At 37.2% G+C, this 14,507-nt stretch overlaps 1 protein-coding gene across 1 annotated transcript; it reads right to left on the reverse strand.

Annotated features, from left to right (window-relative positions):
- Positions 1-2,207: 2,207 nt before the first annotated feature.
- Positions 2,208-3,320, reverse strand: LOC310634014 (neuropeptide Y receptor type 6-like; the record flags this gene model as incomplete). The annotated part of the gene is made up of 1 exon (XM_083352055.1): positions 2,208-3,320. The coding sequence occupies one exon, from the start codon at positions 3,318-3,320 to the stop codon at positions 2,208-2,210; it is 1,113 nt and encodes a 370-aa protein (XP_083208181.1).
- Positions 3,321-14,507: the final 11,187 nt, after the last annotated feature.

Here is a 14,507-nt window from a genome sequence, read left to right on the forward strand (position 1 = left end):
TCAGGGTTCCGCCGGTGAGAGATTGCCGGCGGGTGACACCCAGGGATAGGGCCTTCTCGGTGGGAGCGCCTGCCCTCTGGAACCAGCTGCCGGTAGAGCTGAGGACTGCTCCTGACCTCCGATCATTCCGCCGGGGCCTGAAGACCTGGCTCTTTGAGCTCTCGGGCCCAGGCTGAGGAGAAAATTTTAACTGGGGTTTTAATCTACAGGGTGAATTTAATGCTTTTTTAATTGGTTTTAACTTTTGTATGTTTCGATTTTAATTCCCTGTAAACCGCCCTGAGTCCTCAGGGAAAGGGCGGTATACAAATGCAAATATTAAATTAAATTAAATTAAATAATGTGCTCTAACATAGCTGAGTGGTTTTTTTAATCATTAGCCAGTGTAAATCATCCCAGCCAGTTTGCACATATGGAAAGGGAGAGTGTGGGTGGCCTTGGGCTTATCCCCTACTACGAATCATCCCCTTGAAGATTTTTTCCTACCATGAAGAGCTGCTACTCTGATCCAATTCTCTCCTCTACAATGTTTAACCTAGAAAGAAAGGAAAGAAGGAAGGAAGGAAGGAAGGAAGGAAGGAAGGAAGGAAGGAAGGATGCACCTCTCTATGTAGTTTGGCATTGAACAGATGTATAATTCTAAAACAGACTATTCAATTCATGTGTGTGGGTTTGTGTGTATGTCTCTTCAAGTCAGCATTGACTCCTGGGGGTTACCTGGACAACTCCCTGCAATTTTCTTGGCAAGATTTCGGATGTGGTTTGCCTTTGCTGGCTTCCTAGGGCTGAGAGACATTGGCTGGTCCAATGTCATCCATGTGGCTTTGAGCCTCAGGTGGGACTAGAAGTTGTGGTCACCTGGTTTCCAACCTGGTGCCTTAATAAGTAGACCAACTGGCTTTCACCTCAATCATACCCTCCAAATATGTTCCCAGAATTCCTAATGGCATTGAACTGTGCTGGCTACAAATTCTGACTCACACATTGAGACATCACCAGGCTGGAGGCAGCAGTTTTTAAAGCATGCTACAGTATAAATGTTCTCAGTATGAATTTCTTACATTTCAAATCATGTCAGAGCTATGAATATGTGCTGAAAAACATTTTCCCATATGAGAATATTTTAAGTGGCAAAGTGCAGGATGGAAACAGATTCGCTCTTCTAGGTTAAAAATCAATCTTTCATCGACAGCTAAGTTAGCAAAGCTCTGGATTCATTGGAGGCAAAATTTCAGCCCTGCAGTACCAACTAACAAACTTGGAAGGTTCCGGAATTAATTTGTTTTAACTGAAAGCCTTGCCAGATTAGGAGAGGAAGTTAGAAAATTAAAAGCAAGTTTGGAGCCATAAAGAAAAATGTCATAGCAGAAGTGAAGGTGAGAAGCATCCATAGTAAAAAAAAACCAGAATACTAGTTACAAAGATCCATCTCTATGTATAGATATAATGGTACATTTATCTTCAGCAGTTAACTCCAAGACAGCAGCGTGCAATTGTTAAACTAAGTTTCAAGTCTGGGACCTGGCACACACAATAAATACCACGGTGGTATTTATGGTACCAGTATGTGCTGCTGCTTCCTCTTGCAGCACCTGCCATTCCAAGCCCATTGCTTTCTAATTCTTGTCACCTAAAATAAACACCAACATTTGGAAACTAATATGACTGAAAACAAAAGACTGATCTCAGTTATAACCTAACAATGTCTAATAATGATGGTGAGCCTCTTCTTTATAATGACTGTAAAGGCATTAAAGTGTTGGCATTAATGATGTTACAGTCTGGGTAATGAAACATCTGCAAGAAAACAACCAAACTCAGAGAGCACCAAGGACCTCTCAAACTATTAGTTCATTGGAAGAAATGTTTGAGGCTGTCCAAGAGACTCATGGGAGGCATGGCATGGACCGCAAGGAATGCTGCATCATTTCCCAGCAACATGGTGCATCCTTTTCTGAATACTAATTTTCACACGGCAGTTTTTCAGGACTTGAGCAAAGGATACTCTTGAAATGGAGTTAAAACTGCTATGCTTAATTTTTGCTTTATTTATTTGGAAGATCTGTTAGGCGGTGTCTGCTTCTAGCACAACAATACTAGGCCTTTGGTTTCATCACCCCAAAACCACACTTGCCCACAAGAGGAATTCAGCAACACAATACATAGATCAATGGAAAGTTATGGAAATGATTGGCAAGTTGTCTGCTTCAGATGTTTTCAGGCATGCTGCTGAGTTTCAGGGATCCCTTGGACATATCAGTGTTCAGAGTTGAAAGGGCAATGTTCTCATATGACTTTTGAGATTCAAAGCATCTAAGGTTGCGAAGCATAATAACCACATCTTTCTGAAAATTCTTGTTGAGAAATCCATAAAAGATGGGATTGACACATGTTGAGATCATGGCTATCAAGTGGCACAAGGTAAAGACCACATTGTGGTGGCAATGCATCAAGGTTTCATAATTCCAGTCAAACACAATGTTAAATATGTGCAGGGGTAACCAGCAGGCGCCAAAGGTCACAACAATTGAAATTAAGATAACATTAATCCTTCTATTTTCATTTAGTCTGCATCCATACTCCCTTACCCTATCCGCTTTACTATACCGCTTCTGCAGGCACACAAATATTTTTAGGTAACAAATGAAAATGAACCCTAGAGGAAGGAAGTACTGGAAAACTAACATGGTGGTGGTGAAGCCCAGCTGTCCTTCAATGGACGGCCACACCTCAATGCAGACCATTTTGCTGACATAGCTCTCACTGTGGAAAGAGAGATTCCTTAGGGGGTCATCAGAGACTTGATAGAATATCAGGAAGGGAGTGGATATTATTACAGAAAATGCCCAAATGAAGACAATTCCCCAGAAGGCATGTGAAACATTGGGCTTCCAACCCCGGGGGTTCACTATTAACTGATGCCTCTCAACTGCAATTAACATGAGTGAAAATGTAGAAACAGAGACAGATATACTTTGCGCAAAAGCAGTTATTTTACACATAGCCTCACCGAAAACCCAGTAATCCATCCACGTATATGCCATAGTAAAAGGAATGCACATGACGCAGATGACAATATCAGATGTGGAGAGATTGGCAATCAAAATGTTAGTCACATTTTGACCTTGTTTTTGTTTCTTGATGATGACAATTAGGCAAAGGTTGCCCAGGAGTCCGATCAGCATGACCACAGCATATGCGATGATGAGCAAGAAGAATGCAAGGAGCGATGGCTGGCAGGTTTCAAAATGCACAAGCTGTGATTTGCTGCTGTTTGCCACAGACGGATACATGTTGGGTACTGGAGTGGTTTTATCCATCCTGAAGTACCTATGAAATCACAACATAATTAAGAACGAATCCATACTTATTTTACCTTGATAGTTTAGGATCCCTCCCCTCTTTGGTATAAATGACTAAGAGATTTTAAATTCAGATGTTTAATATTTTTTAAATGGCCTGAACCCAATTCGGCTTAAAACAAGGAAACAAAAAACACCTATATATATAGGGACACAGTGGCTCAGTGGGTTAGGACATTGAGTTTGTCGATCAGAAGGTCGGCAGTTTGGCGGGTCGAATCCCGAGTGCTGCTTAACAGAGTGAGCGCCTGTTACTCGTCCCAGCTTCTGCCAACCTAGCAGTTCGAAAGCACGTAAAAATGCAAGTAGAATAGGAACCACTACGGTGGGAAGGTAACAGCGTTCCGTGTGCCTTTGTCGTCTAGTCATGCTGGCCACATGACCACGGAGACGTCCTCGGACAAGTGCTGGCTCTTCGGCTTTGAAATGGAGATGAGTCGGATGAGTTTCCTAGAGTCGGAAACGACTAGCACGCATGCGCGGGGGAACCTTTACACACACACACACACACACACACACACACACACACATATATATATATATATATACATATATATATGTGTGTGTGTGTGTATGAGCTGTCATATATATATATATATATATATATATATATATATATATATATATAATCAGCTGTCACTGTTTTGACTACTGCCTGTCGATGGCCTTCGGTTAGGCTGAAACAGGAAATAAAGATTTGTCCCATGTTTGGGGCCTAGCAAGGTAATCTAAATAGTTAACAAGCATTTTATATATATATATATATATATATATATATATATATATATATATATATATATATATATATATATATATATATATATATATATAGGATAGATAGATGATAGATAGATAGATAGATAGATAGATAGATGATAGATAGATAGATAGATAGATAGATAGATAGATAGATAGATAGATAGAGGCTGCTAACAATTTCTCAGTAGTAGCTCCAATGCGTAGATTTTCATGTGAAATATCAGACTGCACGTTCTTAGAATCAGATAACTGGCATTGTCAGGGTGATGTCCTTTCAAACCTGTGTGCACGAAGAGAATTCAGCAAAAGGAACCATATGTGTGGAGTCCAATACTGTACCAAAAATTGGCTCTGTGTTTCTAGTTACTGTTGGGCAGATCCTATAGTTATTATTTTATTTACCGGTATATATTTTGTTTTGTTTAAAATCATGTTAATATCTATGTATTTAGTAAAGTATAAGCCATTGTTTAAGATATGCTTTCTATCTTCTCTTTTCCCCATCTTGTAAAATTCTTTTTTCAAAACAAAGTGCAAAATTGCACCTTCTCACTTTCTGCATTGGAAGAAAACACTGATACAGGCAAGCATTAAGAAACTGTAATATAGAATGGAAATAACCAGTGGGATATAGTGATCTCTAGATATAACATCTAGAAAAGGTAGTGGAATGATGAGCAGAAAAAAGAATGCAACGGCTGGAGTGCTCTGGAAGCACAGAGCTTTGGAGAAGAAGCTACACTTGAGAATTGAAGCATCTAACAAATGGAACTGAGAGCTTTTACAACCAGTTTGCACTTCTCTAAGGAAGCCAACTTTACATATCTCATGTGTCCATGTATTCCCATGTGTATTCTTTAACTAGTTGCTAGAGATGCCTTCTTATCCAAAGAACTGTGAGTTCTAGTCATTAAAAGGCTATTAGAAAGCTGAAAAAAATCCAATGCAATGCAAACCCAGGGCAAACAATATGATTAGAAAGATGGTGTATCTCCCTTAATATGAAATAGTTCAGCAATTAGCACTCTTTAGTGTGAATCAAAGAAATCTAAGGGGAGAGATGATGGAGGTATATCATGACAGAGATATTTGGACAGAAAAATTTTCTCCCACTCCCACAACATTAGAACTCAGAATCATCTCTTGAAATTAAATGCAAGGAAATCGGAGGCTAATAGAAGCAAATCTTTCTATTCAAACACAGAATATTTGTTAAACATTTGTATTATGGAAATTTCATAATGCATGCTGACTCCACTGATGGCTTCTCCAGCAGGCAGACTGCTTGGGAATTTGAACAAGCTTAGATTTGATACTTGTGTCACTGTGAGCGTGCAGCTGAAACTATTTCAAAACCTTCCCTACAACCAGGTTGTCTCCAAGGTTAAAAGTAGGCACTGTGCTAAACTTTTGAATGCATTTGGGCATCTTTTTTTAAAAAAAATAAATCTGGCTGTATTCTAGAATAAAACTATGACACAAGAGAAGAAGGGTTGATCTTTCCTTTATGCCCGTCTGACAAGTCGCTTCACCAAAGCTGCCATTTTTTTTAAAGATAAAAATTTGGTTCCATAGTTGTTATTTAACCAGAAGCCTTCAGGTGAGTAGTTGTCTAATCGAAGAAGAGTGGGGATTCTCTTCTTGAGGATAGAAAAATGGCAGGATAGAAATATGACAAATAATTGTAGTAAAACATTTTGAAGTGTTGGCTCAAGGAAGAAACCAAGGGAAGAACATGACATCTCTCTTTCAAGTAGCCAAATGTCTTAGACTACCGTAATATTTCTCAACCTTGGCAACTTGTGTGGAGTTCAACTCCCAGCAGTTGCTGGCTGGGGAATTTTGGGAGTTGAAGTCCACACATCTTCAAGTTATCAAGGCTGAGAAACACTGTCTTAGATGGTCTTAGATTGTTCATGATTCATATCTAACCTTTGTTTGAAATTTCATATATGTTAGTTGCTTTATGGTGCCTTCTTACAAAGGGTGTCGTAATTAGGAGAATGAATCCAGCTCTAGATTAGAAAACATTTGTTCTGAATGTGTAATCTAACTTTAACAAATTCTTTACACTGTCAAGTTTGTATGATTAGAATGCCATAACTTTTCGCTTAAAAAAAGTGGTTGGTTTTTAAAATGCATCTAGGAAAGAAGTATAAGAGAGCAAAATTTGGGAAGTGTAATATGGTTTTATTCTGGATTGTACAGTTTAGATTTTTACCCTTCCGCAAATTACTGAAAATATATGGATATAAAAAAAGAACATTTAATGAAAGTTAATTGAGCTAGAGAATTGTATGATAAAGTGAATGGGTCTGAACTATGGAATGGGTTGCATGATATGTAGTTAAAAGTTGTTTGTTAACTGTGATAACAGCAGTGTATGAAGGAGATAAACCTTACATGACAATAAATGGAATGCTTAGTGAATAATTCAACACTGAGTAGGAAGTAAGACAAGGATGTATAGATATCATCTTGGTTGAGTAATGTATTATGGATAAATGTATAAGAACTGTTTGTAGCAATATTAGAATCTGAATGGTTTCCAGTGAATGTTAGGCAGATTATATGATGGAAAGAGGAGAATGGATAAAAAAATGATATATTATAAGATCACAGTAGTTGTGTTTGATAAAAAAATATAGAAGAAAAACGGAGGGAAGATCAAATACATGAATTTGTGAATTTGGTAGAATGTTTAATAAAGTTGCAAAATTTGTGAAATTTTAAGGAATGCAAATACCTTAAAGGGTGGTGAGGAATATATGGTCTACTGCAATGAATGAATCTTAGTTGAAAGACACAAAAATGTTATGTATAAGAGCATGCTTCTGCCCATTTTTTTACATAGAAGTGGGAATGCAGTATAAATGGATTATTTAAGAAGTTTGTATGATAAAAAAAGAAAAAAATTCAAGAGTGAAAGGCTGATGAATGAAAGTGGGTTGAATACAAAAGTAACCATATTAATTTCTTTGGTTTATGAATTCACACTTGTGCTTTGTATAATACTTCTTACTTGAAAAATGTATGATTGGCCTCTCTCTCTCTCTGTTTGTATGTATATGGATCTCTCTCTCTCTGTGTATACAGGTATATTGTAAAACAGCGGTCCCCAACCTTTATGGCTTGGCGGTTCAGCTGTGGGGGAGAGGGGAACTGGGTCTTATGAGTGGCGGCTGAGTGGATGGGCGTGCAGCTCAACTTGTGCAAGTGATAGGCCGGTGCATACGTGCATGCAGCTTGACTTGCATCAGAGACGGGCTGGCATGTGTGCGCACACACGCAGCTAGACTCTTGCGAGTTTAACTGTGCAGTAGTGGGCCTCAGCCTGAGGATTGGGGACCCTTGCTGTAAGACACATCGATGGAAAACAGACTTTATAAATTTACATGAGTCAGAATTAGTCTTGCCACTTTCAGTAAGCATCATATTATTAAAAATTAAAGCTTGGCTGAAGGAACAAGCAAAGTATCTAAAAATTAAAAGGAAATACAAATTAAAATGACCATTCTCTTCTTTTCTTTGTTGGATAATTATTCATGGACTGCATTTCACACTATCAGTATTAACTTAAGTGTCACAAAATATTTTTGCCTCTGCTGGGAAAATTTTTCTTTGCATAGTATGGGCAACAATAATTGGGGAGAATTGAAAACATAAGGTTGACACTACAATATAATTTATGACATTTCAACATACAGAGCTAGAAAAAGGTGAAGGGGAAATCCTACAATACAAAATATTGCAGGCTCCTAGCCCTATGCTTTCAGCAACCCTAGAATTCCTCTCCCCGTCCCCCACTATAACAAAGCTATAACCAAATAGAATTCACTTTTTCACTCATTTGCTTTTTAAATATTATTTCCAATTCCCACATGTACTCAGAAGCTTCTTATTTGCAAGCCTGGTACTTGGGGTGACCTAATAGTTCATCAGCTGCCCTCCAGATGGATGAATCAACTCATCAGATACTCCAGGAGAGATTGCAGTCTCTTGATATTATTCTCTGTCCTGCTTTCTCTCTTCCTCTCCAATGAACTACAAATCTTCTTCTACCTAAACCTTCACTCTGAGTCTCTTTTTTATTTTTGCTTCCAACCACGTACAGTACATTTGCATGGCCTGAGGTAGGCATATTAACTTCTCTACAGAACATGTTTTCAGTGAAATAACCCAGCTCCTTTTATTGCGGTAATTGATTTTTATTGAGATACTTTTAAATGGTGTTTCTGTACTTTTCTTTGGCAATAAAATTGCCAGACTGGTTTAAATTCAATAGAAATCAAAATTCATTAAAGAAACAATCCAATTCAATAAAAAGACCAAACATTTTAACCCTATTCATGTCACTAATGTTTTTCTATTTATGCCACTACTGTTTGGAACCAGAAGGCCCCAAAACCCCAGAGATAATCAGTCGGGCCAGGGTTCACCTGAAGCCTGTGTTCCCCCTCTAAACCCTTATAGTCTCTAGGACAAGATGTCAATCACATCTTACTTTGCCAGAGACAGAATCCCATCTGAAAGAAGTCCAGATAATCTGCTTCATACAAGGCCCACTGAAGCTGCCTTGAAATGAAAATTGTCCATATGGTGAGATCCAGTGATGGCTTGAGGAGGCAAATAAATACCTCCTTAAGTGGGTGTGAAACACCTCGTCTCCCAAAAACAGAATTAACTATTTCTTGAATCCAACCAAATACAGACACACTACTCCCTGGCTAGCTTTACCTAGCCAGGAGGTGCATGTTTCTAAACAGCAGGTGGATCTCACAGTTATAAGGAGCCTGTCCACTTCCTCAGGTGTAACAGATGAAAACTGGTAACAGATAACTCGGCAAGACTATGCTGGTAGATCATCTATCCTGGACCAGTAGCAAAGTTGGCATCCAACTTGGAATGAACGCAAGTAATTTCATCTAATAGATTTTCTTCAAATTCCACTGCACAGTTTTGCACATTACCCATTCCATAGGTGGACTAAGGTCACCTTAAACAAGGCCAATGGTTGGCTATCTGTGGATGTTGTAAGGGCAGAGAACTGCTACTATCCTTACTGCCAAAATAGTCTTAATAGTTGCTCTTACCCATGTTTGGTCAAGTTCATTCCTTGTTTTCCTCCAGCAGTGGTCTAGACATCTATTTTCTCATTTAATCTCTTTCAGTTTTTCTGTCAACTACAGGGAGTGGTGGGATCCATGAGAGGAGAGAGGTCCCATGGGTGCAATTTGAACCAAGACCTCAGCCGCTCTCTCATTCCAAGTAGCAGATGACTTTGGTCAGATCATGCAGCAGACCATCATGCAGCTTCCTCTAGAACAGGGGTGTGAAACTTGCAACGTTACGTGACGTGTCGTGACATATCATGACTTTTTGGCCACTTCTGCAATGGGGTGGGTGTGGTTTTGCTATGATGCATCCGGCCCACAGGCTGGCAGTTTGACCTCCCTGCTCTAGAAGCCATCAGGGTCCACCAGTCAATGGGGCAGATCAATCTAATAGGTTTTGTCTCCCTTTGCAAGAAAATTCTTGCAAGACAATCTTATAGTCAGATGTTGTGTTCTGACCAATAGTGAGATGCACCAAGTACTCCCCCAATTCCAAATCATGTTGCCACTGCTCCAACGAGAAAATCAAATCATGGTGTGACCACTGTCCCGTGTTGAATCCTGAATGATGGCCATGAGCTTTTCAACCACCTCAAACCACCCCCAGGGAAGGCAGATTAAAGAACCCCAGGATCAAAAGCTTGAGGAGCTCCTCTGCCAATCTCACACTTAATTGAGGAACTTAGGCAGGGAAGTTGCTAACTGAGCAGGGAAGCTGGTACAGAAGCAATAATCCCAATTGATCCCAAATATGAAGATGCAGCTTGAAGTGATTCATTTTTGATGGCTCAGCATGCAGGTGATTAGTACAAATAATCAGCACAGTCAATGAATATTGAACATGCCTGAGCAGGGGGTTGGACTAGATGACCTCCAAGATCCCTTCCAACATTATTATTATTATTATTATTATTATTATTATTATTATTATTATTATTATTATTATTATTATTATTATTATGCCTTATGAATCAAGCACATTTTTTTATAGAATCTAGAGACTGTCCAATGGTAAATGATTCTGGAGACATGTCTCCATAGTATTGTAAAATTGCACTACTTTTTAGATCGTATGATTACCATGTCAAAGCTTACCTATTCAAAGTTAAACAGAAGGGAAAAATACGTTGGGTACTGCTCAATTCTCCTTTTATTTCCAAAGAACCAGAAATTACACATATAAGCTTGTAATAGAAGCCCAGCTTTTCCCCTTAAGATTAACTTTTTTTCAGGAAGTATTAATATAGAATGGGGTGAATAAGCCTTTCTCCATTTAACTCCTCCAATATCGATGGCAATACAGGAGAGAAACAGCAGGCAGGAAACACGTTAGCCCTTTGGCATCTGGCTTCATCAGTCTACATCTCTTATGTCTTTTTATACTGTTCTGCTCAGGAATCTTCCTTTTATGATTGATGCTGCGGAAACTATTGCATTTTTGTCTTTCTTAATGTCATATAAAAATATTTCCCAGAGTTTATATCAATCTCTTACTTGGGCTGTAAATATCTAGATACCACCAGATGCAAGAAGTAAGTTTTCACTATAAAGTGTAATGATCATCCAGGTTTTTGCAAACCAGATATAATAGCTCTATCCTTTTCTATGTGAGAAAGAACTTTCTGTGCATGTACAGCGCAAAGGAGCATAATAATTTAATTCTTGGACAACAGTCCTTTCTAGTAGAATAAAAGCTATTCCATAATCTTCAAGATAATGAAAATGAGAGCATTGGTTCAATTATAAATTAATTTCAATTTGTTATTTTATTAGTATTAGAATTCACGTAGCCAAAAGTTTTACACGTTGCTTGCATTAATTTATAGCAAATGCTTTGCTCTATTTTCTTATTTTTTATCATTATTACATTCGAGCACTGTCTTTTTGTTCATTTTCTTATTATACGCACGGACACACACAAGGATATATATATATATATATATATATATATATATATATATATATATATATATATATATATATATATATATATATATATATATATATATATATACACACACACACACACACACACACACACATGTGTATGTATATGTTCCTAACTTATTATTTATAATAAACTTTGAAAAAGAAAATGATTGCCTAGGAGTCGTCATTATCAATTACAGTCTTGAAATTACTTACTTCAGAAGTAATGCTGAGGTTCTGTGATTCTGCTATAAATTAGTGACCAGGTATGTGTGACATCTTAGAGCCATCTTATTCAGTAGCAGCTTGAGATAAAAAAGAAAAGTTAAGCCATTAAAGAACATAAGAAAGAAAGAAGCTCTTCTATAACTTCTTACATCAAATGTGAGGGGCACCAACTCCTTCCTCCTTCCTCTGAGCCATGTTTCTCTAATACTTATGAATCCTAATATGCAACAAATACTACCATACTTTTGAAATATTTTCCCAACATTAATTAGAAGAATCAATTTCTTTATTTCTTTTTTAGAATAAGGGCGATGGCATAAGTTAATTTTTTTTGCTCAATGTTAAACTGATTAAGAATACAGAACAACTTGCTGGTAAGTTAGATATTAATAAAATTCCTATTTGCATATAGAACAATACTGAGTACATCTAACCCAGACAATATATTATACTGTACTGTTATGCAGGTATGAATATACCATATGACTTTCATTCGAACAGCAAAAACTTAATAATACCATCCTCCTAAAGAATCAATAATTTTCAAATGAAGCAATGAGAAGTTGTTAAATTTTAATCATTTCAGAATATGCAATGCTTTACAATGCATGTCTAACAAACTAGAAACAATAATTAATATTTCTGTCATTAAAAAACTTTCCATCTCCTTCTTTCACCTGTGATCTTCTGCAGGAACAATTCCATGAGGATTTCCGGGGGGGGGGGGGGGGGAGGAAATATCACAGAAGGATTGAATTTCGATCATTGCCCAGAAAATAAGATACAGAGAAAAGCAAAAAAACCTCCACATATCTTACCTCCAAGGAAGTTCAAACAGAATGTCTCCGCTGCTTTGCCTGGTTTTTTCTTTTTTTTCATACTAAGTGTCAACAATAGTATATTGGGGACTAAAAGAGATCAGTGGTAATAAATACCTCGTAAGATGCCAGAGGTGAGGCTTCCTCAGTGCTCCACAAATTGAATCGATTGAGACTTTCTAGTGAAAATTGAAATGCCCCACTGAGGAGAAACTGAGCAATAAAGCAAGCTCTGGAGTCTGAGAGGAGGGGAAAGTCAAGGAGGAGGGCAGCTGACAGAAGAGACCAGTAGTCATGGGGACCACATTTGTTATTAATGTTTTTCCAAACATCATCTTGCAACCTGATTTGGAGTTATCTATTTTGCTGCACATTTGTTTACTTAAAAAAACACACAAATTATGCTGGATTGAGATGTGTAAATATTTACAAATGGCTCACTGTTCATTATAAAATGTGACAAAGTTAAAATAAGAAACCTATACAGTACAATAAACTGCTTCCACTTCAGTTCCTTTTTGAGGCACTTTTGGAGACATAATTGAAACTATAATATTCCCGCAGCCCACCCCTCCACCCTCTTTATGGACTTATAGAAAAAGTGTTGACATTTACTGGGTTTTAATCAGACTGACTTCTGAGTCATGTAATATATTTCTACCATTTGTAACTTACAAACACCCATTCATTCTTATGCTATACAGGCCTTTGAATATCCATATCTGCTTTGTGTACATTATCTTAGCGAACTTTGTATTGGTGCTTTAATGGAAGCGGGTTATTATCTCTGTGCTAAAAGAAAGTTGGAGATCATTTTTGTGGTAAATTTGTTTGATGTATTTTTTTTGTCACTATTCCCTTTCCCGTTTCCTTATTTGTCGGTTTTTATTTTAATGTTTAATGTTGACATTTAATAAAAAATATTATTTATAAAAAAAGGAAGTGAATAACCTGTCTGTACTACAGAGAGCTATTTAATTATTCTGTCAATGTACCAAAAATTTGTGTACATATACATTATGGCTAAGCAATCCATAACTTGCAAGCTACATACACTCTGCCCGGTGCTATCAGCTACGGTGTGGCCCTCCTGGAGCTCCTTTTACATTTGCCACCCAAAAACTTTGAAGGGTCCAGGCTTCTCAATTTCCAAGCTGTTTGATAACAGATGCTCTATAATAGGTTTAAAAAACCCTGCATAGCTGAAAGTTTTATTCAGATCAATCCTCCTCTTCTCAAAAAAGAGAAAAAATGCTATCTTAAAATTCTAAATCACATCTTTCATTATAACAGTCTAATTATATCTAAAAGTCTTCCGTTCTTTTAATCTTATTCAAAGAAGTATTTGAACACATAATGCTCCCTCTAAAAGGTCAAATCTTCTGTTTTTTAAATCTCACTTTCTTTCTTTGCCAAGTTGCTTTCCAACCAGGGCAATTAGATCATCCAGGAATTTTCTTTGTGTTTTTGTAAAAAATTCTTGGCATGAGGAAGACAATTTAGGTAGGGTATTTTCTTTGGAGGGGTGGTTTGGAATTCTGCCCATTTATATTTCTTAAAAAACTCCCCACTTCTTTCCCCCTCCATTTCTCTTTTCATTTCCTGTCTCCCAAGTTGTGACATATCCCTTAACAGCTCAATATTCCTTTTAAAAATCTTTTTCCTCGACATCAGATATATTTTACAGACCTAAGGAGTAAAAGGTCTTTTGAATTTTCATTGTTATAGCTAAGTCTTGCAGTATTTTGTTTGTATATGATTGTTTATATTTCTCTTTTTTATCTCTTTCATCTCTAAACCCATTTCCTCTGCTTCGTCTTCTGATTCTGGATTATTTGTTCATATTTTGTAGTTGTTATCTGAGAGCTTTCTAGTTGTAGATTTAATTTGGAGATTTGCTCATTTATATTGTCTAAATTGTTTTTAGTCTCATTATGATTTCTTTTTATGTCCTCTTTGCATTCAACAATTGTTTGGTGAATTTGTTGTAGCATAGAATATATTTCTTTCTGAAAGGTGTTTGTTTTTTTCTTGAGGCAACATTCCTGGAGATTAGTTTTCTGGTCTTTATATGTATCTTTTATAATCCAATAGTTTCCAAAGTGTAGGTTCAGTTTTGAAAACAATATTTTATAGTAATCCCTTGTCTCAAGTATTCCCAAAATTGTCAGTTAGGCAAGTTTGTAATCCATAGTGTTCAAAATGTTCAACTTCTCTGAAAGTACCTCAAAAGTCTCTAAGCCAGACATAGTCCAAGTTCAAATTATTCTTTCTCTCCCACTAGCTCTTAAAGTTAA

This window comes from Vipera ursinii (assembly GCF_947247035.1).
Source record: "Vipera ursinii genome assembly, chromosome: 2".
NCBI lineage: Eukaryota > Metazoa > Chordata > Lepidosauria > Squamata > Viperidae > Vipera > Vipera ursinii.